The following is a 24,183-nucleotide window of genomic DNA, read 5'->3' on the forward strand; positions in this document are numbered from 1 at the left end:
CAAGATGTGTAAACAAGCAATGACCCTGCTACTGCCAAATTCTTCAAATGCTACATGGAGACATATTTATACCACACAGGATTTCGACTCAATCTTAAAAACATACCCGTTCATCAAATCCAGAGATTTTTGCATGGTACTCTGGCAGAGGTTTCCCTTTTCCGTCGTACTGACCTGAAGTGGTAGTGGAAAAAAAATATTAGTACATAGCCTGATGTTATTTTAGAGTGTGTTTAACATCAGAACACACATCCAAATGTTTTGTCAAACTGGTAGAATGACAACTATGAATAAAATATTTTTAAATGAATAAAAAAGATCCAACATACACATAGTATGATTTTATCTGTGAATTACTGATACCCTCTCCTTGTTTAGCTGTTAGAATTGAGCTCTTGCTGGTTTCAGAAGACACAATCTTGTTCAAACTAGATTTAAACATGTATTAGATTTATATATCATATTTCCTGGAGTCGGGCCTTTAGAAAAATACTAAATTCTTAGGTAAGAGATACAAGCTTAGATACAATTTTAAAGATCAGGACTACAGCTTAAGAATGGATTTAAGAGATGAGTGAATAGAATTATTTCAAGAAAGGCCAGATAAAGCTTAAGGCCAGAAAGAAGGGTCACATAGCCAATATAAAAAATAAGCTCAAGAGCAACTTTCTTGTAAGGGGCAATTCACCATTGACACTGAACAGGAACTTACCAGGAACCTCCAGTTCAGTCCTCAAGAACTCAGCTTTGAATTCGCTCATCCATGGTGAACATTCTTTGAGGTTCCCAGGTTCTTTATGGGTTTTGATCATTTTTGAGTGGAGAGAAGTTACAATTGCATCGAAGTCACTAGTCCTCATATCCAACAGTTCTGAACCACCTCTGCCAAAATGATGATCCAGGTCCTTCCCAAAAGCCTAACAATAATTTATAGAAAGGAATTCTGTTTACACAGGGCTAAAAACTACCCAAGAGCATGAAAAGGGCACCTTCCTATCTACATACATGGCTTGTCTTGATATTAGGAAGAAATTCTTAATATAAACCAGAACAGGTTGCCCAGAGAAGTTGTGGATGCCTCATCCCTGGAAATGTTCAAGGCCAGGTTGGAAGGGGCCCCGAGCAACCTGGCCTAGTGGGAAGAGCCCCTGGCCATGGCAGGGGTGCTGGAACCAGATGATCTTTCAGGTCCCTTCCAACCAAAATCATTCTGGGACTCTATGAAATGTTTTACATGTTTTATTTACCATCGGATTTATTATTCGTGGATTTATTACTGCCTAGCATTAATTTTGGACACAGAATGCATAAACTCGTATTTTAAACTATTTTAAATGTCCTGATATAGGAAAAGAGCAAAGTTTTGGACATGGATCCATTTAATGAACAAAGTAAGTATTAGCTACAAATAGTTAACTGAATTGACCTCCTGTATTCATAGTTCAAAGTTCTAGAAAAATCAAATGTTCCTTCTTGGACTGGGTATTAATGGCTTGGAAAGATGTTTTTTTCACTGCCTGATCATTTTTCCACCAAGCTATGAAGACACAGCTATTTCACTGAAGTAAATGAAAATACAAAAAACATTATCCTTTGGAGGAGACTGCTACAGTCAAAAACATCTTTATCTCTAAATCTATTTCCAGATTATGAGCCTGAAGTACTCCATGTAGTAGAGCAATTTTATGTGTCAGTCAAGAGAGACAACTTGTTTTTTTCCCCAGCAAGGACACTAGAAATGGTACAGTTATTTTCACAGCACACCTTGTTTCTTCATAATAATGCATCATGAAAGCAAAGACTTCAGAGGCTGTGCACCATCACCTTGACTCTCTTCTGCAGCTACTCTCTGCTCTCCCTCTTCCCTTTACCATAGGGGAACAACCTTGATATCCTTCTCCAGCATGTCCCTTGCTCTTCTTCCCTGTATCCTCTAACACTGCACATTTCAGCGTTTTAAAGAGCCATGGATTTTTAATTTCTTTGGTGTGGGCACACATGTAATCCAAACAGCCTTTGTGCTTGTGCCTGCTATGTCCCTTGCTGTGCATGTACCCTGTACAGCTGCTCCCCTCTCCCTACCCCCACGCCTGCCATGGGCACATCCTGCACATTCTTATCCCCCACTCTTAAGTTTGAAGTCATTATCATCAAAGACCCATCTTATCTCACAGCAACACATTCAGAGGGCTAGTGTGCCCCTAAACTCCCAATTACCCTTTCTGCTTCATTATCACCTCACCTCCTCCGACTCCACCTCACTCTCATCCTCCACCTTTCCCACTCATGGGGAAGGAATCTCCCTGCAGACAGCCAGGTGAGTTTATCTAATGCTAATGTGACACAGGATGGCCACAACGGGAGACAGCTGGATGCACCCCGCCCTGGCCACGGGGCTGTGCACACACAGTACAAGCACACAGCCAGGACCTCCTTCTACACGAGTATCGCCCTCCTGCCCTCAGCAATTTGCAGCTCGGGGATTTCTGTACCGGGAGTGTGCATTTATATGTTAAAGCTCTTAAAGCACTGCCCTCTCTCCCTCCTATTGCCTGCTTGCTATTTGAACCTGTGAAAGCACCAAACACCCGGCAGCAGGAGTTCAGCACCTAAGTGTGCACTGAATGAGGAAACACTTCTCACTGGTCTGAACCTGCCACTTCCATGGAGCATTTACTTCCTGTTCGGTGCTCCTGACAGAATCATACAATTGCTAGGGTTGGAAAAGACCTGTAAGTTCAACAAGTCCAACCATGGGACTGATGTTAAGAGCTTCACTGTATCTGGCGCCATTGCATCTTTTCCAGCTGGAGGAATGCTGAAGTTGCTTGTGCAGTGGTTACTCTGCACCTCTGATTATTCTTGCCACTTTGAACCTCATCCAATTTTACTGTATCTGTGCTGGGAATACCGCAGACGAGGACTATAATGTTCAAGAAGCCAGAGTGAGAGAAGGCTGCTATGCCAATGTACAAATCCATGTTTAGTTCTCTATTCTTAATAATGATGAACGTTTGCTTTTCTTTCTTGACTACCTTTGAGTTTTCACAGCAGATGTTTTCAAGGAACCATCACAAATCAAGATTTTGTTCTTGAACTGCAATAGTCAGGTAAAATATGCAGAATTTCTATATGATACTAGGGTAACTACATTTTCTTGCCACATGTGTCACTTCATTTTCTATGCTGATTTTCACCACCTTGGAATTCAGTCAGTTTTGTGAAGCCTTTTCTTTAGTTCTTCATAGTTGTAACTCTTCTGTATAAGTAACTTCGTATCGGCAGTGAATCTGAGAAGTATAATACAGCAAAACTCCCTAAGGTGCTCATAAATCCTTGGCAGCAGGGAACAAAAAACAAAGCCAGATTCCCACGGATGATTAGAGGCTCAGGTCCTAAGAACCTGGCAACATTCAGGACAGGAGAGGCAGAAGCTGTGTAAGACAGTACATTTATCCCTGCAGGGCAGCTAGAAGTGGAAAGTGAACTACGTTAAGTCCATGGCTTCTAGCAAAGAAATCCCAGTCCTGTACTCCTGACTAGATCAAGTCTCATCAAGTCCTGCAGCACCTGTAAAAGCTGTAATTTGGCTCCCTTTTTTCACTTTATATTGCCTTCTAGAAAAGGCACAATGCCAACGCTACCCAGTTACCACATATACCTGAATAAACCTTTTCCTCATCAATCCAAGGCCAGGACTCTCCAAATTTCCCAGATTCTTGTACATTCCTTCATACATTTCCTTAAGCTTCTTTTTGTTTCTCTGAGGCTTTGACAACTCATTTCTGACATCCTTAGCCCAATCCTGCAAAGAGAAGAAAATAGATGAGTACTAAGAAAAGATTTATTGACCCTTGCTCTTCAGTAGGCCAATCAGATTGCATTGGGATTATTGTATTTACTAACAGTCAACTACTATGTGTCTTTTGACCAAAAGAAAGAGCAACCAAAAGGCTGTGGAAATATTTTCCTTTTGTTCTGTGTCTTGATAAAATGTTTCTACTTTATTATGATAGTTATGTTTACTGTTTATAGTTATGCTTACTGTTTTTAGTTATGTTTAGTTATGATAGTTATGTTTAGTGTTTAGTGCTAAGAAAGCCTCTGTGAGGCCAGGAGTGGCACAAAACACAGGACAAGAATCATTTGGACAAACAAGTCAGAACACAGACAGGGATGCCCAGCAGGGAAAGGACATAAGAAAACAAACAGTTGAACACAAGTAGTCCAAAATTACAAGATGGCCACAAATGATAATTCTTTTCAGAATGATTAAGGAAGACTGACCGTGGGGCAGGGCACAGACCCTGAAGGGGAAAGCTGAAAAGGGCTGGAGCAGAACATCCAGCTAGCACAAGGGAGGGAGCCCATCACCAGTGAAAGCTGCTGACAGCACAGCACCTCAACATTATCATCATCGTCATCATCATCATCATCATCATCAGTTGGTGCTGAGTTGAACCGCTTCCTGTGGCTGTGGTGTCAACTGAGCTGTGTCAGGCTCCACCCAGCATTTGCTCTTCTGAACAGAGGGAGAGGAATGAAGAGGAAGTGGGGAAAAATATACTTTACCTTGAAAATCATTACAGGATTAGAGAGCTGCTCCAGGGAGCGAACAAAATCTTGAACTACTCCTCCTCTATCCAACTTACTCTTGATCCTTTAAAAGAAGAGAAAAATGCATCACAATGCAACGGGAACTACCATCACCACCTTGCCTGCAGATGAGCAATGATCTACACTGTCTGCTATATACAAAAAATCTTGTAGAACAATTCCTTTGGAATTCCCTCTTGGGCTGCATGACTGTTTATATGTTGACTAAACGTGCCACACAGCTCCCAGTTTTTTAATTATATGTCCTATGAAAATAGGAACTTGGTGGGTGAGTAGAAAGCATGCTTGAAACAGATACAGGCACTGACCAGACCATGTGCCCTGTCATGACAGTTACTGAAGGGTGATACTGTCTGTGAAACACATGACTTGGTATTTTTATTTGAAGCAAAAATTTATTCAGCAAATGTATAAAATTCGAGAAAAAGGCAAAAAGACAACCAAAATTTTAGGAGTGGCTCTACAGCATTGTGGGATAGAAACTGATTTTTGTCTGGGGATTAACTCAAGTGTTGCTGCATGCCAAAAGGGACAAGGGAAAGCTCGTAAGAGAAGCTGCATGTTGCACACTGAATAAGCAGAGAACACCACAGCCAAGAGCTGTCATTCCCAAGATAACCTGCGTCCATTTCACTGTCCTCTCTGAAGTCTGGTACGAGTGTCTATTCTACTTAAACATAGCTGCTTCCTCTTGGTATTAGAAGGATGATAAACGTTCAATACCACAGAATTACAAAGAAAATGCTGTTGTCTCTCTGTGGTCTTTTTGTTTTATCTTGGGAAAACTTTTAACTTGCAACAGCCTAGGGACTACATGTTCCCAACCCTTCATAAGGTTTCATGCCACCAACCTGAGTGTGCCTGACACTGACAGAGCTGATGTGTTGCATTTCTCTGTGCCTTTAAACAAAAACTCAAGACTACCCTCTAATATTTCTCGTGCTCACTAAAGAAAAGGGTTTGTGTAGGAAAAAAAACCGAATCTGTCCACTCCTGCAAAAAAAACATACAGAAGAGCTACTCCAATTGCAAATTCACCTTTCCACAAACTCCTTGTTCTTGCAGCCTGATGCAGTATCTTTGAAGCAGTAACTTTCACTGCTGATCATGAAAGGGTAGATGAGTGCCTGGGGGTAGGTATTTGCAATCTCTTCAACAGTGTGTTGTACAGCTACTGCTTCATCCTTGTCAAGTAGTGCCATCATCTGGCTAATCCAACCAATGAACTGCCAGCAGGGAACCGAAGAAAGCTGCAAAAACACAGACACTGCTTTCATCTTTGGTCTTCCTCAAAAACACCAAACACAGCAAACAAACAAAACTGCTCCGTGGTGCAGCCTGACAGAGAAATGTGAAAAGGAAACAGAGAATGTCCACTAAGTGTGCTAAACATCCCCCAATGAAGCACAGATTTAATTATTAATATCACTACTACTACCACCACTACTGCTGCTTAATAGGTTTTCCATTATAAAGATTTGCAGCCAGTTGATCAATATAAGGCTTTACACTCAAACTTGTGGCTTTTGTCTCTGGATGCAATACAGTAATTTTTGATCATCACATACACACAACTCAAAAATCTTAAGGAATTCAATTCCAACACCATCAGGATTAAAGTCTTGATTTTAGTAAAAAAAATGCCAGGAAGGAGAACACTGAAACTCCTTATTGTTTATATAGTTTTGTCCTTTGTACATCTTTAAGCACTTCTGATAGAATTTAAGATCAGATTGCAGTATTTATTTCACAGAAAGACAGAGGATAGGAGAAATAAATGCCTGGTGAACTCCCTTTCTGATTGAGATTTGTCAGCTTGTGTCAGGTTCTGTTTGAACTACTGGTGCTGCTCCGTGGCCACACCTTGTGCACCTCAGCCATTTCTGCTATTTTCTCAGTTCCCTGGGATAATGAATCCCAGTTTCTGCCTCACTTGAGCTCCTCCTCTCAAAGGGCCTGTTGCTCTGGGAGCAGCAGCACAATGACACGGGCTTGGAAGGACAGGCAGGCCATGGCAGGAGCAGGCACGAGTCACAGAGGTCTCAGCTTATCTGTCCCACCACAGCAGGGCGGGCTTATGCTATCCTGCCATGGAATGGCAAGGGAAAGACAGGTTGTGGAAGGAAGGAAACAAGGAAGGAGGTGGGAAATACAAAGGAAGACAAAGCTGCAGTAATCTCTGATGTGAAGAAGGACAGGGAAAGCTGGATGACATGGAATGAGACTGGAAAAGCTGCTGGCTTCCTGCATACAGGAAACTCAGTCTACAGGAATAAGATACATTCCTCACCCTAATGCTAACCACCTTTGTCAGCCCATTTAGATTGTTCTGAAGGAAAAAAAAACAAAGCATACCACAGTTGTTCTCCAGCAACTTTCAAACAAATATTTGGAATGAGAATAATGATAAAAAGCTACATTTCCAAGAAAAAATTTCTGTCCACATTAATTAGACTCAGTAAGTTACAGAAAAGACAAGGAACAATGATGGCATAAAATTTATCTGATTTCCCTGAAGCAAAACTTACCAGTCTAACCTCTCTATGTATCCCACCCCCACCTTTAAAATTTCATTTACAGCAACATTTGCTGGCAGAAACACTGAAGCAACTAACCTCTCGTGTCACTAGACCCAATGTCTCTGCTGGATATCTTTCAATTATTTGGAGCAGTCTAGGAAATCTCAGCCTGGCTTCTCTGGAATTCAGTTTTAAAGCTTTTATCATTTTCTCCACCACAATAGCTGGGAACTGCTGCAGATCCACAGTGTTAATTTCTGCCAAGAGACATTAAACAAGAATTATCAGAAACACCATCACTTGTTCCACGTCTTTGATCATCTGAAACATTCATCTTTACAATTCTGTATTTTTTTATCAAGTGTATTTTGTATTTTTACTTTGTTCTCCTTCCCATCTGTTCGAACTGCACACATCTGCAACACATGTACTTGGGGACTGTAAGGATTAGCTTTATCAGGAAGCTGCATCACTGCTGGTATCTTGCCTGCTTTAAAGACAAGGCTGCTCTGGTCTGGGAAGGAACAAGGGAAGCAGCTGCTGGATATAATATATTTATCACAAGTAAGAGTGAGACTACAAGTGAGCCACTAGTACCAAAGCTACAGAAACAGAGGAGGTAAAGAAAGGCATACAAATGATGCTCAACTGGAGGTCAAACTGCTCCACTGAAATTCAAGCTGTGCTGCTCATGGAGACCTCCTGGGTACAGGAAAAGCTGTACCCCTCACAAGCTTAGAAGGAATCTGACTAACCAAGCAAGCCTTCCTCTTCCCTGCGCAGATACTGGTCACAGAAGCTGATCAAAGTCAGATAAGCATCCACAACTCCCACCGTGTCCATGTGGTCCACGGAGGAGGACTGCACCTCCTCTTCAGACCTCCTCACAGCACTGCTGAAGCACTGAAAAGCCTTCTTGTTCAGACCTGCCAGCACCTGAAATCCAACCATAAGAGGAAAAAAACACACATTAGTGCTAAAGTAGCACTGAACGATCCTTTCTGAAACTGGAGCTTTGTTGCAAGTCTTGAGTGGATAAAACTTTAATTGTTTTAAGATGTTCTGAGCAGCTGATATAAAGGAAAAAAATTGGGATGTTATTTCTAGCAGTGATTTCCAGGGCTTTAGTTTCCACAATTTTCAATGGGAATACATAAACTTAGATTAGTCTTTGGATATGTTAAGTGCAATTTTTGTCACTGTAGAAAAGTTAACATTACTGGAACTTTTGGAAATAGTTAACAGAAAATGTAATAAAACTTCCAGGTTTTTTTCCTATTAAGACATATCTACAACATCTGCACTACAGTTACACTTGGAATTTGTGTTAAAAAAGCATGCATCAAACTATTTTGAATCTGATGCCTTTTTCTCTACTATAAATACAGTAATACTCACAATACATTTCTAATGCAGCTCATGCAAGGGTGACTTGACAGGATTCTTTACAGAATCACAGAAGCATGAAAGTTGAAAGAGACCTTCAAGATCATCTGTCCAACTGGGAACTCAGCACCACCACAATTACCCCTACACCATATCTAAAAGTGCCACATCCAGATGCCTCACTTCCAGAGATGGTGACTCCACCACCGACCCGGACAACTTACTCCAATACCTCACCACTTTTTCATTAAAAACTAAAATAAAAAATTCTAATATCCAATCTGAACCCAACTGGCACAACTTAAGGCCATTTTATCTCACCCTCTCACTTGGGACATGGCAGAAGAAACCAACTCTCACCTCACTACAATCTCCTTTCAGGTGGTTGAAGAGAGCAATGAGGTCTTCCCTGAGCCTCCTCCTCTCCAGGCTAAAAAGTCCCAGTTCCCTCAGCTGCTCCTTACAGGACCTGTGCTCCAGGCCCTTCCCCAGCTCTGCTGCCCTTCTCTGGACATGCTCCAGCCTCTCAATGTTTTTCTTGTAGTGAGGGGCCCAGAACTGAACACAGGATTCAAGGTGGAGCCTCACCACTACCAAGCACAGCAGGACAATCCCTTCCCTGGCCCTTCTGGACACACTAAATGCTGTAACTGAAATTAAAAAGTCAGGGAGGTGGAAGGAGACTACCAGGGTCAGAGTGCTGCTTAAGAGTAAGCTAAAATAAGGCTAAGCTTCTTCATCTTTTAGAAATCCCTGGTATGACAATCTTACTCATCTGACACAGAAGAACTTTTATCCTCATATTTAGATTGCCTAAAGAAGAATGCTCTTGAGAATTAGCTAATAAACAAAACTCAAGCTTTTGCTTGCATTTCTATACACCTGAAAATTTAAAACCTTTTTTCGCAGGAATTTCTTCTTGATCTGCTTTACATTTAACAATGATAAAACACAAATTAAAAACATTTTTTTTTGTTTTACAGTAATATTGTTCCTATTTCCTGAAGTGATCCTGCAAGAAAGAGGGAGAGGGAGTTTTTACAAGAGCATGTAGTGACATGTAGAACAAGGAGCAATTGCTTCAAACTGACAGACAGTAGGTTTAGATTGGATATTAGGAGGAAACTCTTTGCTGTGAGGGTGGTGAGCTGCTGGAACAGGTTGCCCAGAGAATTTGTGAATACCCCATCTCTGGATGTGTTCAAGGCCGGGCTGGATGGAGCTCTGAGCAACCTGGTCTAGTGAAAGGTGTCCCTGCCAATGGCAAGGGGGTCAGAACTAGATGAAACTAGATGATCTTTAAGGTCCCTTTCAACACAAACCATTCTATGATTCCATATGTAAGTGTCTTCATGGTGGCTTTAGAAATTAGTAGATATAAGCCAGCAGTGGTACTTCAAATTCTTAATCCATTTGACAGACAAGAAGTCAATGCCACAGCATGTGGGGCAACTGACAGCAAATATAATTTCAGTTGCAGCACAGTCTAGGACTTTATTCTTCAAATGCACAGCTACTCAAAATAGGCAAAGACAACATGCATGTGCTCTGCCTTAAAAAAATTCCACTTTTTTCTTCCATTAAAATTACCTAGATAAAATAAGTGTATCGGTATTATAAACATCTCTTTATCAAAGAGAACAGTGTGGAGGCATGAAGCAGGTCACAAATGCCCAGCTGAAATCAAAGCATTCTTTGAGGATCCCAAGCCTTGTCTCACCACTGTGCAGGCAGATGCTGTGACTGTGTCTTCCTCCTCCATTCAAAATCCAGGTACAGAGAAACACAATAACATTCTCCTATTTAGAAAGGTTAGAGTGATGCCAAACTCCAGGAGAGCAAAACCTGGAAGAAACAGCAACCACAACCTTCCTTTTGGTTTTTCCCCCCCCTTTCTCTACCTGGTGTTGCTGGACAAATCACTGCTAATAGCAGACAGGTTTCACATGCTCTTTATCCATACTGAAGTAGTAATGCGTAGTAATAATGACACTGAAATTACTAAAGGATCTTCCCCTCTCATTTACCTTTTGAGGGTTCTCAAGGCTTTCTCCTGATATTAGTGATATCTTCCCAGCCTTCTCTTTCTCAATTTGCTCAAGACACCTTGGATCCTGACTAAGAGCATTGGCCATGATGTGATACGTTGTACCCAGAAGAAGATTTTGGTTTCGGAAGGCTGTTATGTTCTTGCTGAGATAGTCAGATTTGCTATCTTCTGTTGGAATTCAAGAACAAAAGTTGATAACTGGACAACAAAGCAACTTTGTGAAATAAACAAGGTGAAGAAGCAAAGGCTGTTACCAAGCAGGGAGATGGTTTTCAGCACTGAGAGCAGGCGCTCAGGACAGCTCAGGCTGCGGCTGCTGCTGTGAGTGAAGCGGCAATAGGCGAAGTTCCACCTCAGCAGCCACTCCTCCCTCCACCTGGCTTCCTTGCGCAGGTCTTTCAGGAGCTTCTTGGCCACTGCAAAGCTGTTCTGTAGGCACATTAAGAGAATTTTCAGACCATATATCTGAAGAGGCACTAAAACCTGCCCACAACCAAATTAGGGATGAGAAGATTTAAGTAACACAAGTAAAGCTGCAGTAAGGCAGAGATGCTCACTGCTTGCAGGGTCTCATATTCAGAACCACATTTCTGCTAATGGAGAAGTCTGAATAGCAAAAGAGAAGAACAGAGGTTTAAACAACTGAGAAAATCACTCCAGCTGCAAGAAACATTTAACTGTTCTACAATACAAACACATATGGGAAACACAACTTGATTTAAGATAGCATTAAGAAAATCACTTATGGTTGTGTTTTGATCAGAAGTTTCACGGAAGTAACATAAAAGGAAATTTTATTTTTCACTTACTCCTTCAAGAGGGTATAGTCAACAAACCAATAATGTTATATTTGCTTATCAGATTGCTTAAAACAAACTCTTGTAAATGACTGCAGATTTCTGCAGCATCTCAGAAGATGGGAGACCTTGACTTAATTATTCATCTTGTCTCAAGTTTGAAACACCAAAGGCCCACCATCAAAAACACTGTTTCAGTCATTTCAACAGCCAGATTCAACCAAAAATTTCTAAGTCACTTAACTTTAGTTCCTTAGTTAACTAACATCAGTAATGAAAACAGTGAAAAAGAAGAAATCCAGCATTGCTGATTGAAGCGAATTATACTAATTCAATCAGAATTCGTTTCCTTGTACAGAAGAAATTATTTGTGAATAAGAAGCATAATGCTTGATTGCAAGCATCCCTTCTTTTAAAGACTGAAACATTTCAGATACTTTATCTGCCTTTTAGAGTGTCCAAAATCATCTGTGGATCAAAGGGGACTTCAGGCATATTTCCAGTAATGACAAATTATCATCAACTTTTTAATTAACATTTATCCTTTTGTTTTCTTTCATTGTGCAACTGACTTTCTTGAGCTTTCAAAATGTCCTGGACTGCAGGGTCAAAAAGGGACAAGGTTTGCCCTGGCAAAAGGATACCAAAGACCACCTAAAAGGCTTTTCCAGCTTTTTCTTTGTATTTTCTCAACAAATTGGAAGCTATCAGACAGTATATTCACCTGTTTCCTGGCACTTTCTATCATCTTCATTTTCATATTGAATTTGCAGCTTTTAATCATTGAGTGAATGTTTTCACCCTGTTGATCCACTTCCATTTGGTCACCAGCACTGTACTCTCCATCCACCTCCATACTGTCATTGGCCTGATCTGAGGGAAGTTTCTCCTGCAGTTTGTCAAGAAAGAAACACCTGCACAACAACAAAAGGGTTACAGATCACTCTGGTATAAATTCAAGGAAATGAATGTTCCTAAGTGTTGATCTGCCTAACAGCAAACCAAGCTAATAAAAAAAGTCAAACTAAAGCTATCACCTTTAGCAGGGCTAAACACAGGCCTCAGAGACTGGACACTCCCAACAGGGATCAGGTTGACCCTGAGAGCATTCAGGATCTTGTACTGGCAAGATTAGTGTTAGAAAAATGTCCATTACAGGGTGGGAATTTTTTGTTAGTTAGTTCCTTTGAGCAAGCTACAGTCCCTAAGCTCACCAAGCCATAACTTGCATTTCAGCTTCACAGACACGCAAACAAAAAAAGAAGCCTCAATTATTTAGTGTGAGTGCCAGGCTGTATTTTATGTCAACCTGCTATTCAAATGTTTATCACATCAACTCATGCCAACACTGAAATCTGTGTTGCAGAACAGATCAGCAACAACACTCACCTTTTGAAAAGGAATTGCCATGCTGAATCCTGTTACTCCACAACTAGTCCTATCTAATTCAATAGCACATCTCATTAGTAGACTGTTACTCAAAGCAGAGGACAGCACTACACTCTGAAGTGGCACTTGGCACATCCTTTGTTACTAATTTAAGGTGAGACCAAGGTTTTCAAAAAGCACATAAAGTGTTTAAAACCCTGACAACCCTTCAAGTCATAAATGTTTCGAGACTTTTTTCAAAAGTAAGCCATGCCAGGTATTCTGCCTAATACTGAACTCCAATAAGCTGTTCTGTAGCCATGCTTTCCTGACACCAAGAGATAACAAAATAAATCACACAGCGTAGTATGCATCAGCAGAGCTACTGAAGAAGCTATCACACAGGAAAGAAAGACTAATCTAGACTTTCACTGGAAGAATAAATTGGGACGAAGACAGACGCTATGGCAAGGACAGAAAACTTTCAAATTTCAAAAAGCATTCCAGTTTCTTCAGAGCTAATCCAAAGGAGTCTCAAGAGAGCCTTTGTTCTTTCTAGCAACATCTGCACAACAGAAGTCTCCAATTAAAGCAGTGGTCATTAACTTTCCCATAAACAGGTGAGGCACTGAGAGTGACAGGGCTGGGCTTGTTTTGTATGCTCCCTAATTTTGGAACTGCCCAAGTATTTTTATTCATAACTGATTGGCCTTTTGGGTGGTGCTGCATTGAGCTAAATGCAGCTAATCTACTCAATTGTAAAAGTGAATATGTTTAAGGGCTGCTGAAATGGGCCAGCTTACACAGTGTATATAGTCAGTGATGCAAGAAAATTACTAAACTAACATCTATGTTTCCCTATCAAAATAAAATTTATTCCCTGGCCATTGCTCAATCTCCTTTTGCTCCTCTCCACAAGCTAGTCACACAAACTCCCCAGTTATATTGAGAAAAGTACTACCACAGTTAAAAAAGAAAGAAAAAAAAAGTAATGCATTGGATCAAACTCCTCCCATAGAAAAACAAGCAGCATTAGAAAAAGCACTTCCTGGAACTAAACAGGCAGACAGAACCTAAGCTAGCCCAAGAATGCAATTTTACCGATTTGTAATGATATCATCCCAGATGTTCATAGGATCCATTTTAGCATCTGGATATCTGCTTGTCCAAGTTCTGAGAAGTCTCTTAAGGGAAGCCTCTGAATCTAAGTTACCTAGAAATCAATTGAGAACATTTCAAATGGCATCTGAAGCCAAACAGCATGAAAACGGGCTAAACAAAATATAGTCTAACATTCAAACCAGAAAGCTGCCATTAAGTAACCCACTTGCATTTCTGGGCTTGCACTAAAAATGCTACTTAGTGATCATCATATCACTTTTGTTTATTGCTGAAGCACAGGGGGTTCTGTAAGGACATCTGTGTCAATTGCCACTGGAGATCACCACCAGGTAGTTTCCTTTCCATATATGAACATGCTGGAACATGGTGGAAATGTTGACTAAATTTAATATCTAATTTGGTTTATGCACATAAATGTCTACTTCAGGGCTATGTCAAGAGGTGCAACTTCTATACCACACCCATTTTTTCATCTCTGTTAACTGCTATTTACTACCAAAAGTCACTCCAATAAAAAAGCTTAGCTTAAAACTTTAACTGACACTTTCAAAAGAGATGCTTAACTCTTATCATGAGAGTTATGCTAATTAAACTTTGCAACAGAACACAAAGTTATGTTCAATCCTATCTTACAAAACTGTAATAGGTCTTACTGTCAAGAAGACAGTAAGAACTAATTCCAGACTTATGCTTCTTCAAACAGCAGTCCAGAAATTCAAAGTTTAGGAAATCATAATTACTGAATACAAAAGGAAAATTGCTTGAGGAAAAAAACAAAAAAAAAACTTTACTTCTTTTGGTCATAAAATTGATAAAATCCTGTATTTCTGTCAAAGCTTGTACAGACTGCAGTTTGGTCATTCGACTTTGATATAATAAGGAATCAATGCTGGAGTAGCTCTGAAAAGACAGGGAGAGAATCAAAGACAGGATTTAAAGCATGGTTCTTTTCAGTGCCCTACAAATTATTGATCTGATGCTTTTGTATGTTATGCTTTAGAACCCAACCTCTTACAAGTAATTTAACAGCTGATAATCAGAGAGCAACTCTGCTTTGGACAAGAACAGAGGCATATTCTGGCTGCAATTCCTATCCTAGGTTTGAGCAAAGACCTACAGTCTAATCAAAACTCAGTAATGGATAGAATTTGTAACTTCCCAATGCAACACTCTTTGTAAGCTTGTTCTGGGGACAGGAAGCCCCTGAAAAGATGAACAAAATAAAATTTTTATTGTCTGCACAAACAATTACTCTGAAAATGTATAAAAGATAAAAATCAGCAAAACAGAACAAACTAAAACAGAAGAATGCACTCCACTGGCTCGCTCACCTTTTATCATTGTAAGCGTGAATTTAAAAGAAGTTTTGTCACCTGACACAGAAGGCACTGAGTGTTCCTCTTGAGAGCATTATCTAGCAGCAGTAATAGCAACAGCAGTTTCATTGTTCCAGTTTACACAAAAAAGCCATACCAGAGATGGAAGACATTATTACCTGCATGAAGATCTGCATGCCATTGCTAATGTAATATTTGGCTCTGTCAAAATCATCTTGCAGGATGTACAGGAGACTGAGTTCTTGGCTGTAGTGCATTTCTATAATGGCTTTCTTCTGTTCTGTCTTCATTGCCTCATCAATAAAGGTTAGCAAAGTCTGGTCATTCTCTCCACTGAGCAGTAACTTCAACTTACTGCGTATTATATAGGGCAGATATGTCTCCTACAAAGTGAGAACACAGTCTTTATTTCTTGGAATGGAATAACAGATGATTAATTTTTTTTGTTATCAGTGGCAAATCAAATAAATTTAAAAAAAATTGAATTTTTTAAAAGATATTTTCGCTTTTGACAAATTCCTATTTGCTAACAAATCAAAGCAGCCTTTTCCTACAGCTCAAGAAGTTGTTAGTAAATTTTACCAGTTTCAAAATCCATGCTTTGGTAACTCTTAAAATAGGAAAAAATAGAAGTGAGAAAAGAAACAAAAAAGAGTTGCAAAAGGAAGGAGAAAATAAAGCTAGTCCTGTGGGATCTGCCACAGACTTGAGGTAAAAATTAAACATCAAAATGAGCAAGCAGAAGTGATTGTTTCAATTTTTAAAATATATTGTACTCTCCACTATTTTCCATAATAAAGTAACCCAAATAATGTAATTGATTTTCACCCATAATCTCAATATTGTAGGACATCCCTGCAGAGATAAAAATGGTGCAGTACCAATGAAATAATTTCTAAAAACCTGAAAAAATGGATCATTCCATGTTTTGCTTAGGTCTGGAGGTTTTCCACTATCAATGTTAACAGTAGCACAATACTCCAGAGACTTCCACATTGTGAGGTGGTCATAGCATTCCAGAGATGCAAGTTCCCAGAAGTCCTTCTCTGCTTCTGTTGGCTCTCCATCTTGCCAGTCTTCTTGGGAGAGTGCCTAGGGAATGAATTTGAAAGAGAATAGTGCCAGATTCCAGCCAAGAACCTGTTTCAATTCTAAGTCATGAGCAACTTAACTGTCATTAATTCTCAGAAAAATATCTATCCATTTACCAGAGTGTGACAGCAACATTAAATGCAGAAAATTCAAGCTTGGCAGTGTTTAAACATAAATTAATTTCAGGTAGCTATCTTCAGAAAACCTACATTTTTGAAGAGTGAACATTTTAAAAGAAGGTTAGAGATCTGTCTTCATTTTTACCCACTGCAACTCATGCCATGAACACATGCAATTTGCTCTCTCAGGGTTGCAGTGTGCCCATGTGTTTTTATTTGTCTGCCCAGAAAATTGCACTTTTTTCTAATTTGATTAGTTTTAAGTCATGAGAGAATTACAAAACAAAAATACTGTGTTGTAATTTTACCTTATCATAATATTGAGCTGCTTCAGCATAATCATTCCTTGCCTCTGCCAACAAAGCTTTCTGTGTAATTTCCTTAGTCCCAATCTTACCACTGAAAATGCCACGGAGGGCATCATAATCCCCAAGGGATCTGTAGAGCCTAGTAAAATTGAAAAGAGAAATCTTTCAAATAGCTCAGCAGATGTATATCAATGCAAGCAGAGGCTATCTAAAAAAAATAATAAATTCAATAAGCAGTAATACTACCAGCTTGAAATAGTAAATTTTTAGTAAGTATTTTCTATGTATGATCAGAAATACATACTTAACTACATAAACTTCATCTTGTAGGGTAATAGCTGAACTATGGAAACTGCTGCAGTTGAAAAGCTGTGAACAAGATGTTTTTCAGCAGCATCTGACAGCATCAGAAGAGTGCACAGTTTTAAAGTCTAATTGCTCTCACTGACAGTATTAATTGAGAAAAAATTAAAAGCATATCTAATTCTAAAAGACAGAAAGACTAAAAAAGAAATCCCACAAGCCATAAAAGCAGAGTTCTTCGCAGGGCAAACCTAAGTGGGAGTAAATTGTCTCAAACAAGAATTTACTTGGCAAGTTCAATCCATCTGATCACATCTGGGGGCAGCTCTGTCCTGCCACGCATCCTTTTGGACGGGGGCTCCTCTGCAGGGGACAGAGCCATCAGGGCACGCTCCAGGAGAAGGATGCCCATGGGCTGCTGCAAACTTGCAAGGCAGCTCGTGCTCACATTGGCTGAGTCCAGTTCCAGTAGCTCTCTGTGCTGGTAACTCATTTCCTAGAAAACAAAACAACAGGTATGTACTTGGTGTAAAACTATACAGATTTGGTATCCTTTTTCTTATACAGTAAGCTGTAAAATGGAAATAAGCCATTAGGTCTCCAGAAGTTCCCAACCCAGGGAAAACTGGAATCTTTTCCTTCTGTGCTGTTGCTCTTTGGACAGAGAACAGTACAGAGTAACCCCATATACATTGGCTCCAAGACATGGGACAACTCTCTGCACAGAATCACAAGGAAAGTGGGGGAGAGCTAGATGGACACATTGACAGGCTGAACTTTTCCTTCTGTCTGTTGGCAGGATATTGCCTGCTACACAGCAGCTGTGCTTCACTTTGCCTGTTCAGTGGTGCATTCCTGCATAAGCCAAAGGCACGATTTACAGATTTACCAGGAAGTCATCTCTGAGCTGGAGGCTTTCTACCCACACACTCAGCCAGTCTGAGCACATCACAGCTTCCTGTTAGACTCCTAGTACTGCACTCATCCACCCCTACCTGATTTAAAGACATGACAATATTTCTCTTTAGCATATTTAACATTAGTCCAACTATGGAATAATCTCTTCTTCAGGGATAAACATTCTTGTCTACTTGTTTTTTTGGTTTTTTTTTTTTTTTTTTTTTTTTTTTAAATACTTAAATCACTATTATAAATACAGGTATATTAATCAAGAAGAAAAAAATTCACAACATGGAAGAGGTGCAGTATAGCTTTCATTACAAGAAGCAGCACCACATTTTAGAATAAAAATTAAAATCAGATTCTTGCAACACAGCGTGTTCAAGGATACCATTGGAAAAGAAACCACTGTTTGGAAATTGCAACAGGAGACTGAGAACAACCAAGTTACACTTCTTTGATAAATGACAACCACCACAAAAATTACAGAAGAGGCATCTGGCATAAGCAAACTCATGACACAACTTGTAGAGTTGGGATTCAAAAAACCCACAGCCTCTTGTAGCTTCCTGAGTTACAGACCAGTCAGATCCCAATGAGGGGTTAGCATATATATATCAACTACTAATAAGGCAATTTCAATTAGCTGCACACATGCCCCAGACACATTCCTTGACTGCCAGCTTTTAGGGGTTACATCAGGAACACAGTGACGACTGCACAAAAATCTAAAACCTTAAGAACAACTTTGGTAAGGCAAGACCAAAAGCCCTTTCTCATACCACAGGAAAAAGGGTGAGAACTGTGCAAATGTAAGAGTATGTGCCAAGAATGAATATCCTCCCAAACTTACAATTTACAGACATCATCCCACATCAAAGGAGGTATCTTTTTATTTAGTGCATTTTGGTGACTATTTGATCACTTATCTTCTCAAAGCAGAGGAAATGTCCCCTGCTCCATATGCAATGAGCACTGTCTATCTGCATTATATGTTCAAAGATTAGGGAGAATGGCATCCAAGCTGGCCTGGCAGCTAAAACATTTCTAAGGCAATTATATTCAGAGGCCAAGCATCTCTTTGGAGGCTATGTAAACTTTTGTCATGTAGTTAACTCTTTTAGTATTTCAGTTGGTCCTTAATCTACCCTAAAGTGAATCCCAGAGCTTCATAGTCAATTTTAACTTTATATGTCTAGACAAAACCAGCTCTTTTAACCCACCAAGCTACTCTCCTGATGGGACATGAACCTGTAGAAGATTAATAAGTCAAAAAACTAGAAGGAAACTGTAAAGCAGGAAGCCTTTCTGAAACCAGCCAGTATTTATTATGCCGTTGGTATACAGGAAAGAAAAGCTGTACTTCCAAATGGCCAAGCCACTAGGACCCACATGTGTGAGTCAAAAATGAAAGCCCTGACACTGCTGTGCTCTTGCTCACACTCTCCCAGGCTGCTCTCTTGGTCAATGTGAACTCAGTTCCCTACTGGGAAAAAACTTCCTTTCAGTGCTTGCAGGCTGTTTGGACTTCATGATATTGTACTTTTGTTATTGATGAGGATGGCAAGGAGATGCTCTTATTGCTCTTACAAAGTCTGTATTTTTGATGAAATTGAATTTACCTACTTCTTGAGTCTCCATTTGATGTCTATTCAGAAAAAAAAAAAAGTAGCTTAATGCAACAGTGTTATTAGCAGGGTCTAGACAGCATAATTCAACACAAATAAATATCATCAAGACGGAACCAACAAATGCAATGTCAAGAGGGAATATTAACAGATAGCTATTGTGAGATGCTGGCTCAAAAAATACCAAGCCAGCCCAGAAAAATCCCCATAGTATTTGACCTTTTACGCAGCTGCACAGAAAAAAAGTAAACAAGAAATCACATTTTTTCAGATGTGTAATTACAAGTACTAAGAAGCAAGGTTTCTCTCTGTTTACAAAGCTAGTTCAAACTAGATGGTTCTCTTGTATTTGGAAGGATACCTACTGTCACAAAGTATTTAAATTTCCATAACAAAAAAGAAACCATCAGCTGCCACTGAAAAAGAGATTCCTTTGAGAGCCAGGAATCACAACATCAATACAGTTGATAAGAATCATTAAACACGGTGACAGTGGGTATTTAACAGGTGCTGGGACAAGGTTTTTTTATCTCTCTGAAAACTGGGTTAAAAGACTGGGTTAAAATTCACAACCTATTCCAGGTCAGTATATTCTCATAACAGAAAGGCTCGTGTTTCCTCTCCACTGAAACAACTGTGGTGCACCCACTCATCCTCTGGTGAGCCCTTCCTTCATTACTGAAAATCCCCAGACAACTACTTCAGGGGACTAATTTGAAAAAAATAAACAAGAGAGACTAACAACAAACGGTCTGACAGCTACTGATATCCTCAAGACATCAAAGAATTCCTCAGTAAGCACTTCCCAGAAACAGGAAGATAAGCACAACACCCACAGAACCCTTTCAATTGTTCTCAATTCCCACTTCAATTGAAATAGCTTTCATTTGTAATCAAACCTCTTCTTGTTACTGATGCAATTAGAACATTAAAAGGTGACTCAAACTCTAGAGATCAGAAATGTAGAAACCTTGAAAAATCAGTTCATAGGTATGAGCTACCTCGTTCACCTTAAGTGTCACTTGAAATACCCATTTGGTTAACAATTCTCCTTCCATCTCTGTCGTCTAAACTTCAGTGACAGTATTTGACCTTCACTACCCTGGGTTTATCACACATTCAGAGACATTATATCCAGTTACTTCCATGCCATGTTATCAGGATTTACCTGGATGCACGCAATGAAGGGTGGAAAGTATGACAGGCTCATACTGAGGAAATTATTGAAGTCGTTCAGCAGCTTCTGGACAATGGTGTTTTTCTCAGAAGGGTTTTTAGATTTTTTGACCTCATGAAAAATTCCACTAAACAAACTGCTGAAAAGTTGTTTGGCAAATGTTGGATCTTTCTGTGAATTACAATAAAAACAGTAAGGTCACTGAACTTTGCTGTGACACAACAGACTGTTAAATAAAATTAAAAGACATGACCCACCCTGTACCTAATCCCTAGGCACTCTCTGGGAGTGGACTATTTAGTCTGGCATGCATCTTACCTGTGCTGGGAAGTACTGTACTACCCATTCTAACACTATTTTAATTCTTCTATTTAAAGAAACTCCAAGGCAATGCAGATTTTCACGCCACAGTGTCAGTGGAGAGGATGGAATTTGCAATTTTCACAAACTCACAACTCTCATTACAGGAACCAGATACCCAATATCATGTTAGATATCATGTGGATACTACAGTCCATGAAGTGAATTTTAGGGAAAAAAGAATACATCAATGTGTGAGGAGACCAAGTCCTAAAACTTGAGGCAGTTAACTGAAGGACAGACTGTCTGTATGAACAGACAGTTTAATCTGAGATTTAAAGGCAATTTTTCAATCCAGAAACACATTTGTGTGAGTAACAATCCTGTGCATCTTGGTCTATCATGGGTCTGGAATTTGGTCTAACTCTTTATCAGACACTCCACTCGTGAGTGTGCTACTTCTGTCCTTTACAGAGAGATAAGGGACTACCAAAAGTAATGAATTACAAATGTAATCAGGAAGACTGTGACTTCCCAAAGGCTGTAAAATGAGATTCAGTCTGCTGCTCAGTTCAGTCTATAGTTTCTACCCCTCTCATGTAAGAAAAGGAATATTAGATCAGCTTTACTGAGGAGTCTGAGTCCAGTCTTAGTCACACTAAGCTCATTTGTGTGTTCATCTATGACAGACATATAATAAAAGCGAAATGGCTGTTTTGTTACTAAACAGTGAGAAGTCCTTTGCAATAATGTCTGCAGAGAGCACCATCTCTTTCTCAAGCAGAGGAACCTGCAGGAAATGGACAACAGCTGATTTATCCAGTCCTCAACTGCTCAAGTGAGGCAAGCAACAAAGCCTCTTCTCTGAGCACTGCACCAGCACAGGGGTAGGAGATACACTCCCTCTGAAAACAGAATCTTTAAATGTGTATCACAGTGCTTGACTGCAAAGCTACAAATCAATTTTTGAAGTGGTTACCCAGCTACATGACACTTTCCCTGCAGAACCAGCAAACCCCACAAGCGACCTTGGAAAAGCAGACAGACCTGGGCAAGGCCCTGCAGAGGGGCAATGAGACTGCAGTACTCAATCTGGATGTCAGGAAGGTCTCCCACTCGGTAACTTCTGTACAAAGTAACCTGGGCATCATACTTCATCTTCAGCTCAGATTTTATCTCCTGAAATGCATTAATCATGTAAAAATATGGTTAGGAAATGGCCTCAAGCTGCGCCAGGAGAGGTTTACATTAGATATTATGAAAATTTTTTCACCGAAGAAGCCTCCCACAGAAGTGGAGGAAACACCATCAGTGGAAGCGTTTAAAAGACAGGAGATTTTGTTGGTTGTATTTTGAACTGCCATACAGAACACATTTACAGGTTCTCTCTTGCTGGGTGGGAGGAAATGGTCCCTTTAGCCTGCAAGTAAACATGAATGGGCTAAAATAGATGCTTGTGTGGTTCTTCCAGACATAAATTCTATTTACACAGTTGTCTGCATCTGCAGAGTATTACAGGAGTGTCTCAAACTGGTAGCTCTCAATCCTGGATTTAGCCCTCTTGGGACTAAATGCTATCATTTTTTGATGATAATGTCTGCTATTTTTAGTAACAGGAACGTCTGAAAAACTGCTACAGAGCTTAAAACCACTTAGATTTATTGCAGGTACATAACACAACCAGAAAACCCACAAAGTAGTAAGTTTCTGGCCTTGAGAAACACTCAGCAAATGATTATTACTGACATTCCTTCAGGTTATAAGTTCAAATCAGTTCTGGGTAGTCCATCAGCTGTATCACATTTTTGAGTTCACCTTCAGACACTAGATAATGTTCTCATACAATTTCTGCAGTGTATTATAGCACTAAGGCTCCTAGTTTCCAGAATGACAACTGTAAAGGATTTCCCAATAACTGCTAGGAACTCCCATCACATAAAATCATTTCATGCATTTTAAGTGGTAGACTGGAAGTGTTATCATCCAGCTCTTTTCTCACCCATGCTAAATAACATCACTTAGCTTTAGGGCCATAAATAGCATTGTTTCCAAATTAAACCTTCTAAAGCTCTTAAAGTAGCGACTAGTACCTTATACCTACCCTTTCTTCACAAAGTTACTACAAGAGATGAAGTACAAGACTGCAAATGCATTGAGACTTGAAGTTTTAAACCTTGGATTGACTAACCTTTTCTCTTTTCTGTTCAGCCAGACTTTTTCTGGCATAAATCAGACTGAGCTTGTCTTGGTCCTTCAAGAAACGTCTCCGCAGTCTTAGAATTTCTGTTCTTTCTTCCATACCTAAGGAACATATGACCATGTCCACAGCTTTTCCTTTCAGATTTAAGGCAAAAGCATCGTATAAAAATAAACATCATCTTTGTATTTACCAGCAAGTTAATACAAAGCCTTTCAACAAGCTAGCCAATAACAAAAAATTAAGTTGCTCTTAGGAGATTATAAGCATTTACATAGAGACTTTAGGTGCATGGATGAGGTATAAAGATCAAACTATTGTACAGGGAAAGACCCTAAAAGTCATGAACAAATATGCTCCATTTGCCAGATTTATTTTAAACTCTCAAAGGCACATACGGCATTTGCACTATATTCCAGAAAGTATATAACTCCCTAAATACAGGGGTGCTAAAAGATATTAAAATATTGTTTAGTAAGGATATTGTACTGTATTTCTAAAGTATTACTATAGAACTGCCACTGGATCAACTCCTGCTCAGGACAGTCATGGGGAAAGGCCATTTAACTGACTGTCAGCTCAGTCCACTTCCTAGAAAAGGAGAGTGAGGAAACAAAAATATACCACTGTAACTGGTATTCTCCAGGGTAGAAGACCAGGGACTAACTAGAAGGTAGACTGACCTCTCTATTCTGTAGTTCTGCATGAACTGCAGTCTATTAGTCATAACTGCCCTGAAACACCTCTCAGGTACTGAAAAGGTTCATCTTTACAGCTCTATGCATGAACTTCTAATGTCATCCTCTTGGTCAAAATTTTAATGGCAATGTAGACAAGGGTTAAAGAGGGAGAAGGATCCTAAGTCACTTCAGAGCAGTACTGATATTTTTCACTCATTTACTGAGTGGAAGAAGGAGCATTCTCAGAAAAACAAGGACTTCTAATGACAAATTGTAAAATGTT

The 24,183-nt window shown here is 39.7% G+C and overlaps 1 protein-coding gene across 2 annotated transcripts in view; it reads right to left on the reverse strand.

Annotated features, from left to right (window-relative positions):
- PRKDC (protein kinase, DNA-activated, catalytic subunit) overlaps positions 1-24,183 on the reverse strand; it is an 83,273-nt gene that overhangs the window by 7,981 nt on the left and 51,109 nt on the right. Inside the window, exons 60-79 of one of the 2 annotated variants that reach the window (XM_058021661.1) lie at positions 23,212-23,324; positions 22,071-22,202; positions 20,715-20,894; positions 17,306-17,514; positions 16,716-16,854; positions 16,100-16,288; positions 15,355-15,579; positions 14,651-14,759; positions 13,839-13,950; positions 12,094-12,283; positions 10,827-11,001; positions 10,550-10,740; positions 10,243-10,278; positions 7,892-8,072; positions 7,233-7,393; positions 5,656-5,867; positions 4,573-4,660; positions 3,662-3,805; positions 713-917; positions 107-174 (exon numbers count right to left, since the gene is read on the reverse strand). In XM_058021661.1, the coding sequence (XP_057877644.1) occupies positions 107-174; positions 713-917; positions 3,662-3,805; positions 4,573-4,660; positions 5,656-5,867; positions 7,233-7,393; positions 7,892-8,072; positions 10,243-10,278; positions 10,550-10,740; positions 10,827-11,001; positions 12,094-12,283; positions 13,839-13,950; positions 14,651-14,759; positions 15,355-15,579; positions 16,100-16,288; positions 16,716-16,854; positions 17,306-17,514; positions 20,715-20,894; positions 22,071-22,202; positions 23,212-23,324 (3,059 nt within the window). The remainder of the gene's footprint in view (positions 1-106; positions 175-712; positions 918-3,661; positions 3,806-4,572; positions 4,661-5,655; positions 5,868-7,232; positions 7,394-7,891; positions 8,073-10,242; positions 10,279-10,549; positions 10,741-10,826; positions 11,002-12,093; positions 12,284-13,838; positions 13,951-14,650; positions 14,760-15,354; positions 15,580-16,099; positions 16,289-16,715; positions 16,855-17,305; positions 17,515-20,714; positions 20,895-22,070; positions 22,203-23,211; positions 23,325-24,183) is intronic. The other variant, XM_058021670.1, reaches the window with a different exon arrangement.

Source organism: Melospiza georgiana, chromosome 1, assembly GCF_028018845.1.
Source record: "Melospiza georgiana isolate bMelGeo1 chromosome 1, bMelGeo1.pri, whole genome shotgun sequence".
Lineage (NCBI taxonomy): Eukaryota > Metazoa > Chordata > Aves > Passeriformes > Passerellidae > Melospiza > Melospiza georgiana.